Source organism: Lonchura striata, chromosome 1 (genome assembly GCF_050655825.1).
Source record: "Lonchura striata isolate lonStrDom1 chromosome 1, ASM5065582v1, whole genome shotgun sequence".
In the NCBI taxonomy this organism is placed as follows: domain Eukaryota; kingdom Metazoa; phylum Chordata; class Aves; order Passeriformes; family Estrildidae; genus Lonchura; species Lonchura striata.
In genome coordinates, this window is record NC_140703.1 from 108,830,400 (window position 1) to 108,843,132 (window position 12,733).

Below are 12,733 nucleotides of genomic sequence, written 5' to 3' on the forward strand. Positions count from 1 at the left end.
AATTTAACTATAAAGCTGCTTATTGCTGCTTATTCACTTAGGAAATACTGCATTTCATTATCATTTTCCCCTTGAATTGCTCTGCTGCCAGTGTCAGTCAGTCAAAGAAAAACATTCATGGCAGAATTTACTTTATCATAAAGTAAATTTACTTTATCATGAAACTGTAACAACTGTGAGGTAATATGCAGAAGCTGTAATCTGAAAGAAAAGTAAACAAAAATAATGACAATTAATTACCGTGACATTGTAGAAAAAACAGACATAACCTTTTATTGTTGAGTACAGTAAATTGCTCACTAGTTTCACAATCATTAATTCAACCATTTGATTTTGTGAAGATATGAATTACTGAAATAACATTTTGGGTTTTCATCTCAGATGCATATTGGCCAAAGAGTATCAGTGCCCTTAATTTTTATGTTTAGACTTAGGTGTAAACTTTATATGTTTTTAATTTCTAAGATGGAAGGAGAAATTTATCCTCTAAATTTCATGAGATATGTTCCTGACTTCAGTCTTAGATTTCAATTTGCACCAATGAAAATGAATATAAGTTCTGTCAGATAAGTTTTTATAGCTGTCTCCATTTTTACATCAGGAGACAGAAAATAAAGTGTAAGAAAATTAGGAAATATGCTCTTTATTTTTGCTTCATATGTCTGAGTGGGTGTTTTGCATTTCTTGACATTTTTAATATCTTTATTTTTGAGAGATGCCAAAGCTGATTTACATAATGTAGCAAGAAGCTGAGATTTGGCCTCTTTATTCCCAAGCACCTCCATTACTATAAAAATACAGAATCCTGTTATTTTCATTAATCTGGATGCTAAAAAGAAGAAAACTTTTGCAATGAGCATCTGCTGCACCAAACATAGACAATAAGAAAGACTATGAAATACTAAAGTTATGGAGATTTGTCCAAGCTAAGGTTTCATTGTTCATTTTGTTTTTTTATCATATGCTTACATTTACAAATGCAGATTTTTTTGAATATTATAAGAAAAATCTAAGTTTTGAACAATACAACACACATTTGCATTAAAGGATAGCTGAATGAACGCAGAGGCACCATATTTAGAAACAGAAGAGTTTATAACAGAAAATTGATTATGTGTTTGAGGTGATATCAAAAAGAAAGCAGCTATGTCTATGATCAGAGATGATCAGGCAAAATTAGCAAAAAAAATGGGCCATCAGGGAGGCAATTATTCAGAATAATCCAGGTAATAAGTCCAAACCCTGCATTTATTTTTACTTTTCCATAAATGAATACAAAACAGTTTCAATCTCACCTTGTTGAGTTAAATATGCTTACAATACATAAAGTTTTGCTCTCTTTTTCTGCATTTCTATGCAACAGTGAAGACTGTTAATTTTACGATTTTTTGTTGCCTCCTAGCGTAAGTCAGACATTTAAAATAACAAAGTAAAAGGGTCTGACCTCATCCTGAATGCTGAGGCCCCTTCCTCTTCAGTGATAGTTGGTGGATAACTCCACTTCTACAGCTGGAGCCACCTTGTGCACATGAGTGTCCTGATGGGGATCCTACCCCACCTGGCACCTTGGCAGCACCATGCCCTGCCCTGCAGCACCACTCTGCCTGCAGCATGGCTGGGTCCCCAAGCAGGATCAGTGCCTCAGCACAAGAGTGCTGGCTGATATCCTGGTGAAAAGGAAGCTTTTTGAAGGCTTCTTGGTTAAGATGTACTGCTGGAAAAGTGGCACACAGTGATGTGTCCATGTCAGCCCGAAGAGCTTTCAGACAAACTCCCTCAGCATCCAGGCTCAAATACCAGAGCTATTTCAAAGTGCCTCTGCTTCATGCTGTCAGGTGATGAGCTGACCTCCGGTACTCATTTCATTTTTACCTCTCCTTTCTAATGCAGTGTATCATGGCAGGACATAAAGCTTTCAGGTGTAGGAAGCTCTGACTTCCAGAGAACAGATATACTTGCCCTACATAGCTTCCCACATAAGCTATGGCGATAGGAAAAGATGAAATTTTGACAGAAGTGGGGGAAAGGACAATTCAGACATCACCGAGATGGCTTCTGAAATGCCAAGCTGCCAAAAGGAAAGCTGTGGACAGAATGAGAGCACTGCTATTTTTGTCACCATGTGCAGACAGTGGCCAAAAACAGCACAGCCAGCCCTGGCTCACAGCAGCAATGGACCTTTGATCTTCCCACTGTAGGGCCATGTCCTGGAATCTGGGCCTGTGTTGCTCTGTGTGTAGATGGAAAGGAACACAGCATGACCCCAGGCTCACACTACATCTCATTCACCTAAAACCAACACTCAGGCATGTAACATTTTATAAGACTGACATTTGACTTCAGCGTGCCAGACCGTAGAAAAGAGGGAGGGAAGAGATAATCTAAAAAGAAAACTATCTCAAAGCAAGAATTTTTCATTTTTCTTAATAAAATAGGAACCTCACATCTTCCTGACAGAATTACTTAGCATTTTTTACTTGCTAGATTTCAGGTATTCTGACTACATACATTACATTTTTATAGCTAGAACCATTAAACTCTTTCCAAGTACATTTGACAGAACACTTTTAAAGATATTTTCATAGATATTCAAGACACCTATCAAAGTAAAGAATATTCTTTGTTCATTGATTCAAGGTGAATTGACAGAAGCATTTAATTTCCATTATCAAAAATCAAAATTAAAATGGTAATTCATATTAAAATACTGATGTGAACAGTAATCCTGATGCTTTTAGTAAGTCTCCAAATGAGGCTGTCAGGCTGTTGCAATGCTCCCCTCTGAAATATTTTCCTTACGTATAGATCTATTCTTTTATGATTTTTCCCCAAGAAAGTCAAGATTTGGGTCAAATATTTTTGCTAGGTGTTTTCTTTCATGCTTTACATTAAAATAATTTCACTCCTAAAAACAACAAAACAATTTACACACTACCATATAGAATGTTTTTCCACTCTTAAGAAAATTAATCAAACATAACAGTTTACAAATTAATAGTTTTCCTCTGTTTTTACTTAAATGTTAATGCTGCAGTGAGTCTGGGATCACAGAGCTGTGAGAAAGGGCAGCAGCTTCAAAGACATAGAGTCTGATGGATTCAGTACCATAACTCAACTCAGAATGATGTTTGAACCTAATGATGGGAAAATGAACTCAATTTCAGGGAACTTTTCATAATAATAATCTGAAAAAAACCAGGCTAGATAAGAACATAATCACTACAGGGAATACAGAAAGCCATGGTGTTTCCACTGAACAGATGCACTGCCTCAACCACTGCCTCTGCTCAATGGGAACTGCCGATATCCATTTGGATTGCTATTGGCATTGCTCCTTTCAGGTACCTTTCTTCTACCATCTCTTTTCTAAAACTATTTTTATACAAAGAGATTAATTTTTTTTTTTGTGTGACCATCATGTTTTCATATGTAAATAGTTGTACCCTTTTGTGGTTCTGGCTGCAGGACACGAAACTGGAAAAGCTTCTTGCCTGTTCATCTACAATAACACAAGTGTTCACACAAACAATAATCTCATATCTTTGTTTGTTTGTTTGTTTGTTTTAGATGTAGACAGATGAATTTCCTCGAAGTGACTTTTCTCAGGGTCTGCAAAAGCAGGGCTGCACCAACAAACACAAACTACATAAGCAAGCACTAAATCAAATAATCTGTGTACTCCTATTTATTTGTCTTTAGGGCTTCCACAGACTACAAACAAATTTACTAGTCTTGCATTTTACCAAGCTGAGACAAGTGGCAGATAAGTTTGGTGGCCCTGGCCCTGCATGAACAATTTATTGTGTTTCCAGCTGCTTTTTGCCAGGGACAATCTGTGACAGGAAAACCAACAGGAAGAAGAATTTCTTAAGAAATTTACAGCTGTGTTTCACCATAAATTCTGTCAGTATGTAAGTTCATACCTACCAATAAACGTCAGAACAATCATAAACATATTCTAGACCATGCAATTAGCTTCAAGATTTGAAAGAAAATCTGGAAAAGAGCAGACTTTCTCCACAGAGCTGTAAATAAGCAAATTTACTTTGAATTCTTCAATACTTCGAGGGAAATATGTAGCAAACTAACAGTTCTTGAGTGGTTTGGTTTTTTTAAGAAGAAAAGCCAAAATATAAATCTGCCTTTTTTTTTTCTTTTTTTTTTTTTAATTACTCATCATTAAACAACAGCAACAGGGCTATTATTTAATAATGACTGCTTGTTGCCAATCAGGTTTTAGCTATTCTTTAAGGAAAAAACCCTAAAATTGAATTCTAGCCAAAGTAGAATTTTATTTACAAACATTTAAATAAAAAGAGAAGTCAAGAAGATGCAGGTAACTTTTGCTACTTCATGACTAGAAACAAACTGAAACAAAAGAACTAGAAACAAAAGTGATGCCAAACTGACTTTTGCCTTTCTGCTTCTATATATCCTCATATATTTGTAGTTCTCTAGCTTATTATTGAATAACTACATAGATTCATAGCCAGCTTTTCACCTACTCTGTTAGACAGAAAGACAAAATACATTTCAATATTTTGGGAAAAGCCCTAGTCCTAATCTGGGAACCAAGTTTAAAACAGCATCTTGAGACACTTTCTCATAAACAAAGTATAGTTAGTATATAAAAGGAGAGCTTCTGGAATAGGGTGGAACCAAGCGGGGGAATTACTTCATTACCTGTGCTTTAATTGGGAATGCTTGTCAAGTATGCTAATTTGCTAAACTTGTAAAACTGTATGTGAGGTGGGCATTTTTCCATATTTGCTGCTGAGGGCTTCAGTTAAAGACCATCTTTTGAATTACACCCTATACTATATTGCTTCGAAAGTATGTTTTATTTCTAGATCTTTAAGGCACCACAGAACTCCAAGTATAGACTAAACTTGGACTGAATTATGGCTATGCTGACAGAGTCACACTTTTAATCTCTGCTTTATAAATATGATCCTTGGACATTTCATCCCTGGGTGGTTGAAGCTGAAGCCATCGGTACCATCACAGCTGCCATCACAGTTATCACCAGGCTCAAAATGAAGTTTGAAATGAATCACTTTTGCTCTGCAAACAAAAGGGGTTTGGTTTTGACATGGCTGCTGTCAAAAAGCTCATCAGGCTACACCAGAACCTGTGTATTCTCTGTGTCTGTGCAAGTACATGCTAAATGGGATGGTAGGAATGATTGAAAATAAATTAATAAGTACACAGCTAATACTAAAGCACATCTTTAACACTTTTCTTCAGGATAACATATGAAGAAAACAAAATATTAATTTGAACATGATTCTTCATCTAAGTCCATAATTTATTCAAATTAAAACATAGTGATTCAAGGATTATTGGTAAAAGTTGCCTAGCTAGGTATCATATTCTATCTGCTCTTAATAAGCAATTTAGAACAATTTTATGCAATTTAACTAGGAATATTGAAACAGAGACAAAGGAAGAAGTGAGTTAAAAATCTGCAGCTTTTCTCTGTTGCTGGCATCCTTAAAATAAGAATAAAAGTAATCCATACTTGGATGAATGATGCACATCTTATTTTTGATGTGTGTTTCAGTCTTAATGTCTTTTCAGCTTTATTTCCCACCACCTTTTCTTGTTGTTCTATGAAAAACTTGTAGATTATTTCTTGGGTAACACAATCAACACTAACGGACAGACTCTTAGCCCAGATTCATACAAACACAGGGATTCAGAGCATCTGTATGCTAGATCTTTTTGAATTTTGATTTTACTGCCATCTCAGAATTTTTTTAAGTGTCCTCATCTACCATTTCACAAACCCCCCTTTCTCTCCAAAGAGAAAGGAAGCTAAATGAGCCACATCTGCTTCAATAAATAGGCAGTCTAGCAGCTTTTTAGAATTCTAAAAATAATTATTGGCAGGACTGGTCAGCAGCAAAAAGCAATTGATGTGATTATTTCATTAAAATAGGGAAGTCACTCTTTCTAAGATACTGAAAAGAAATCCACATTGGCTTTGCCTATCCATTTTTGTTAGGATAACATATATATCATCTTGCAATATCTGACTGTCATATTACAGTCAAAAAAGTTTCTGCTAATCCTGTAAAAAACATTTTGTCTTCTTATATTGTCAGTATCCTGAAAAATATGTAAGCAGACTGCCATAATATTTGCTGATTTAGCACATTGCAATGTTTATGTTTACTTTGTAGGTTGTTGCTCGATAATAATGGGGAAAAGATCAGTGGAATAAAGGCATTTCACAGGAAATAATGACCAGTGCCACTCACCTGCCAGTGGAGGATTATATTCCAGATCAAACCAAGGGTCAGCTTATGATTTCCATCCACAATATCTGAGCTCCCTATATTTACCAAATCAACCTATTATTGAAACAAAAAATAATTGCAAAATATTAATAACAAGCATAAGAGGTTGGAAGAAGATTAAGGGATAGGTTAAGGTAAATTTCCCATTTGTTTTCTGTTGTTCCATAAACATACAACTCACATTTTATAAGTGGCATAATTAATGTTCTGGAAAAAAAGAGCAGTGATCTGGAGTTCCTATTCTAGTTACAGCATGTTGTGAAACACAAAATGAAAAGCAATAGTTATAATTACTCAAATATCTTTTCTATTAAGCTTCTACAATTACAAATCACACAGAAAAACTACTGTACTCTGCTTTATACTACCTTACATAATATAATTTTCTGAATGTTAACACACGCATCTAGACACTGTAAGAACCTACAAACCCAAGACATGATATACAAAAATGAAAATAGAACTTAATTTTCCTTAATTAAATTTAATAATGTATAAAGAAATATACAGGATGTGTTCTGGCATACAGATAAAGCAGCGATTGTGATCTAAACAAGTCTTTTCCACAACAGCTCATCCAGTAATGTTGTTTTCCATAATTTTATAATGCATTTTCAATTTCATAATGCATCATTATTTGCCACCATGGAATTTTCCTTCCTCCCATGGGAAATGATCCTTCACCCTCCCTCACTTTTTATACTATTTGAATAAGGAAGCCAAACTCAGGGTTATAAATAGAAGACTATAAGCTGTCCTGCACATTTGCATAGAATTGACTCTACAATTTGCATCCTTGCTGTTTCATAAATGTAATTTTTCATGGTCAGAACTAATTTATTTTTTTATTGCAAACTACCCCATTCCTTCACAAACTACATTCTGCAGTCTCTAGTGCAGTTCTGAAGTTATTGAAGTTGCAACTACAAATTGATTAAAGTTTTGTACTCTCAAAAAAACTACTTCATTTTAATTTTTGGGTTTTTTTTCAATGCATCTTTGTATAGGTTATTTTTACAAACCATAAATAGGATATTTTATTAAGAACCCTAAAACTCTTAAAGAGCTCTCTTTCCTTTAAGAAATCCACATTTTGTACTAAAAGCACATGAGACTGGCTATTTATTCTAAGCATCAATGTCTTGGAACATTTCCCAAATGGAACTCAGACTTTAAATGCTAAATTTAAAATGGAGTCCCTTGCAGCAATGATGCCCTACATCATTTATTAGGGCAGTGCCTGCATATTCTGCAGACCAAATCCATTTTTGGAAGTGCAAGCCTGAACACAGAGCCCATGTCTGTTTTACTGAAGCAGAGGAACACAGCCCAGTTTGCCACAGGGAGGTCTAAGCCACAGCCCTCCACCCCTCACATCCCCCACGCTCCCTCTTCAACACGATCCCTTCTCTTTGGGAACCAAAACCCTGTGATATGGATTGACTGGAAGCAGCAGCATTATTTCGTGGTAGCACCCAAATGACTACAGAGCCTCAGAGCAAAGATGGAACATACCAGCAGGAAAATCTGGACTAGTTATAGGCTTTAATTCACTTTAGAACCATTGATTTTGCATTCCTGGAGGCCCTGAGAAATAATTTGTCAAATTGTTGAAGCTTAAGGAAACTATTTCAAAAGCAGGTCTTTGGACTTCATATTGACATATCTTTATATACACTGTACCAATTTTTATATCATTTACAAGGTTTTCATTGCATGAATATAATGGCCGCTGGATGACCACTTCACTTTCTAAAACAATGTTTCTTCTTCTTTCTTCTAAAATTGGAATATTCTCTGTTTTCTTCCCAGATTTCAAAGGGACTTTCCAGATTTGTGTTCTGGAAAATGAGTGAAGAGCACACCAGTGGGTTCATCGGATAGGAACTGAATACTTCAAAAACTATTTTCTATGATTATTTGTAACAAGCTATGCAATCAAAACCTTCTTGTATAGTGTGAAATAATGTATTGATTATTTTTTCCCAATAATGTCAAATGTTGTCCATTTTGAACAATTAGAAGCTTTTTCTTCAGTTTATTTCCATCAAATACCATCAAATAAAAAGAAAAATCAAGCTGGAGGTCTTTATGTCAATCTTGTAGGGTCACTTTCATTTATGTACAAATCTTTAGGTGGATTACCTTAGATTTATAAAATCAATAACTTTATTCAGCACTTGAAATCAAGCATTAGTGAACCTCCTACAGCTATCAAGAAATCCAATATAATTTACAGCACAGAATACATTTTCTTTGTTTTGTCACCTCTTACAGTGAAGTTTAAGCAAGTGTTATAGTTTTTTTTTAAATTTATTCTTGAGGAGAGTTATGATAAAATTAGTTGGCCTGAGGAAATGTCTGCTAAAATAATGGGTCCATTAGAATGCCTGCATAAGGAATCTGAGAATATTTACTCAAGAATGATTCACAGGATACTGGCTTGAAAAATCAATTTTTACAAAGTAGAATTGAAAGTGATATTGATATGATTAGTGTTTTGGATCATGAGAGACAGATGTCTTTGAAACTTAATAAAAAAAATATTGTAGGAAAAACCTTGGGTTTTCAGGGTTCATAGTTGTCAGAGATTGTGAGTAAATATTTTGATAGGCAGCATCTTGTAACCAGCTATGCTTGACTTCTTGTATTTAACTTTTAAAAAATTAATTTAAATACCATTCATTCGAATAAAATCATGCAGGTTGATATGGCTTCAGACAGCATCCATTATAAATATATTAGCCAAAATTCGCTGGAAGAGGATTTTAAACTCCTTAAAACACATTTGACCCTGATGCTGAATAAGAAAGTATCCAATCCACATTGATCAAACTGCTTTGACTCCAGTACTTTTATACTATGGACCAAGGTGTTTGATTCAACACCTAAAAAGCATTTTGTGCACTGTCTACAGGCTGTTCTGAACCTGTCTGCTGAATACTTACATTATTTCTCTGCAAAACGTGGATTGCTTTGTTGACATTGTTCAGAGCATGAACTCTTGTGGAGCCCTTTTCTTTTGCCTACAAAGAAAGTAAACCAACTTGACTGTCCATAATCAGAACATAGAGTACACTATATGTAACTCAAATCTTATATTACACCTGTAGTTTTCTATTTCATGGTTTTATGAGAATAGAATATTAATATACACTGTGCTTATGCAGCTTCCCAACATGAAATAAAGTCAATTGTGAAACAAACTGGATCCATGGTTAGAAAGTAATTTTTAGTGAAGGAATCATTGAAATGCATATAAAATTAGCTCATTCCAGATTCTTTTTATCACGATTAGTTGTCTTCTGCATGGCAAAATTTAGGAACATTGCTATGGCAACTAAACAGATAAGCATCAGTTTGTTTAATATGTATGTACAAGTGTATTATCTCTGGATTTTGATTCTCAGTCTCCCAGCCTTCCTATGAGAAGATACTGTACTTACAAATTCTAACCAGGAACACAAGAGGAGACATTAAAAAATGTCTGTGGCTGTGTCACTTTCCAATTTCCAGGTTAATAAGAGCTAGCAGTTCTCTCTTTTCAGACAAGTACAATCAGACAAGATGGACCATGTGTATGACATTAGAAAACCATTCTAATTCTACACATTAAATTAAATTCCAGCTAAAATCCAGATATCTAAATGAGCCCTGTCTCAGTCTTGTCTCTCAGTGCTACACTTAGTAAGTGTATCCAATAAAGTAGAATATTTTAATTCAAATTATAGGCCTTGCAAAGTGTTACGGTCTAATACAGCTCTCAGTCACAATGTTTCCTCAGTTTCAAATGAAACTAAAACCTATTCAGACCCCTAAAAATAGTTTCCACAGGTTCTCATCAGTGGCAGAAATTGGTGAATATCAACTACTACAATAATCACAACATTAAGACTTCAATATACAATAAATGTGTTACAAAGCACATACAAGTTTTTGGCCTGTAAGACATTCCAGGAGCTCCAGAAGTCTTCTTCCATCTCGAAAATCATTAAAAAGGTCTTCAATGTAACGTCTTCCAAACTGAAATGAAACAATCACTCTGGTTAGTTCAAACGCCAAAAATAATAATTAAAAAAGACAAGAAAGCTGTAAAAAGCCAGTATCAGAATATATATGGAATGTAGGACACAAAGTAAAAGAGGAAAATACATTTAAGCTCATAGGATTCTTACACTTATATCTGTCTCAAACAGGCTTCTCTTGTTTAAGAGAAAGTGATGCTTACTTTATTTCAGGTACAGGTCATTATGTCAAAAAATAAGCCAGAACTAAATACTAATATATCTAGAAAACAAAGAAGACTTGACAATCAAGGTGTAAATCAGCCACAAAAAAAAAAAAAAACAAAACAAAAACAAAAACCCAACAACAACAAAAAAAAAAGCAGGGGAAGAGATATAAAATTTTGAGTGCTTAGTATGTTCATAGGGCATGGAATTGTAGTGGATTGGGATTGTAGCCTTATTTCTCTAGGTGACTAACAGACAACTTACATTTGTATTTAGCATCAGTAAAAGATGAAAGGAGATACTTGTGATTTTTCCCTATATGACAATGTTTTTTAAAAAAATTACTTTTTCTAAAATTGAAACCAAGTTGCTGATCTGATGCTTTGACTAAAGCATGAAATATTAAAATATAGACATAATTTTTATATTCTAGTCACTGAACAAGATTTATGTGCACCTATGAATTTTAAATATTTTTCTATGCATGAGATATTTTTTAGATAATTTTTTATGTATGAGAGCTATCGAGAAGCACAATAAAAATATTTTGTGCCATGCAAAATAGATTCACATGTCCACATTTTTTCTAATTTGTGAAGTTTGATGGATGCTTTGATTGATTTGAGAGCAAGTGTCTGTATTCAATTTTATAGAATTGATGCCATGATGATCTACATTGCACATCTTCCATTATAGAGAAAACATTTGCTTTCCTGTCAGCAATGTTGTTCTGGTATTCACTGCCACCTTCATTAGAGCTAGCTGGGAATTTTATGAAAAATATATTTTGTTAGAAAGTACCAATTCCTTTGGAAGGTTACTAGAACAGAGGACAGAACTAAGGGCAGTATCCAGCTCCAAATAATTTTTTCTCATCAATACATAGTTATAGGTACAGCACTGACTTGAGTGGTAATAGCTATTCTGCCAATATTCTCTCTGATTGCTCTTTTGAAGCAAAAGCTCCTTTCAATCCCTTCTTTTTCTGGTAAGGCCTTGTTTCTGTTTCATGGAAGAAACAAATCCACAACATCACAAATATCCAACAGCAGTGGGAATCCTTGTTTTCTAGACAGTTTTGACACCATGCACAACCGATTCCAACTAAGCTAATTTCTATTTAACACACAAGATGCCATTTTATTAAATATCTGAAAACCAGTACTGAACAGATACACATATGATTTACCTGCATTACTCAACACCATGAAATATCTATTTAAGTAAATATGCTCAGAAACTTTATTTTCTCCCTCACATTTAGTATGAGAAATGGTTTAATAAAAATGTTTTACATTATGGGATGAAAATCATGTGCCATTATGTGAGTCAAGTCATGTACAGAATTCCTGAAGCTGTAGGACAAATTTAAAATTAAAACAGAGACCTTATTTTGTTCCCTAATCTTGCAGAACAAAAGTCATTTCTGCAGAGGGGGATAAGAAGTTCTGTGCACTTTAAAGAAGCTTTCTCACATTCTTTGGAAAGTTGGAGTGATCAATAGGCCCTTCTGTAACACTATGAAAGAGTTGTGCCCATAATGCTGCTGGATTTCTCTGGGAATATGAGCACAATGACATTTTGACAATAGAATACAATTATACTGGTTTGCGTAATTCAGGAAAAACAGAACTAGCTTGTGTCTCTGTCTTTCCTTCTTTTTGCAGCATTTAAGGTACTCATAACATTTATATTGAAATCAATCTAGGCAGTCAAAAATTCTGCTTAACAAATAATATGTTGTTTTGGGGTGGATTTTTTTAGAAAGAAAATAAAGACACAGCAGAGTAGTGTCCCAAGCAGGACATATTAATTACAAATCTATTACAAGTAAACCTTAAACCAAATGTTTCATTGATTTTTTTAGGGTCTTGGAAGTATACCTTCTATTAATCACAACTAAAAATACACTAAGGCACCCTACACTACTGCCACACACTTAATTTTAAACCTGAGAAAGGTTTTTTTTTTTTTTTTTTTCTGGCAATGGGGTAATTATGTCTCCTTCGTCAAACAGATTGAATGTCTTAACCAGATCAGCATTGCAGTAAGTCCTGAGATACAAAGGGCTCAAAGCTGCATCAGGTAAATTTATCATGTCATTGGAAAGTGTCTGTTAACTCCAACTTTTGAAAACAGTGGAAAACCAAGCATGGCTTGCCAAACAAATACCTCATTTGTTATACACTCTTGCTGAAA

At 34.5% G+C, this 12,733-nt stretch overlaps 1 protein-coding gene across 18 annotated transcripts in view; it reads right to left on the reverse strand.

The window, feature by feature from the left end:
• The window catches only part of DMD (dystrophin), a 1,148,985-nt gene that overhangs the window by 775,446 nt on the left and 360,806 nt on the right, over positions 1-12,733 (reverse strand). For all 18 annotated transcript variants that reach the window (XM_077781657.2, XM_021553010.4, XM_021553014.4 and 15 more), the window contains exons 3-5: positions 10,233-10,325; positions 9,251-9,328; positions 6,264-6,356 (exon numbers count right to left, since the gene is read on the reverse strand). In XM_077781657.2, coding sequence (XP_077637783.2) covers positions 6,264-6,356; positions 9,251-9,328; positions 10,233-10,325 — 264 coding nt within the window. The remainder of the gene's footprint in view (positions 1-6,263; positions 6,357-9,250; positions 9,329-10,232; positions 10,326-12,733) is intronic.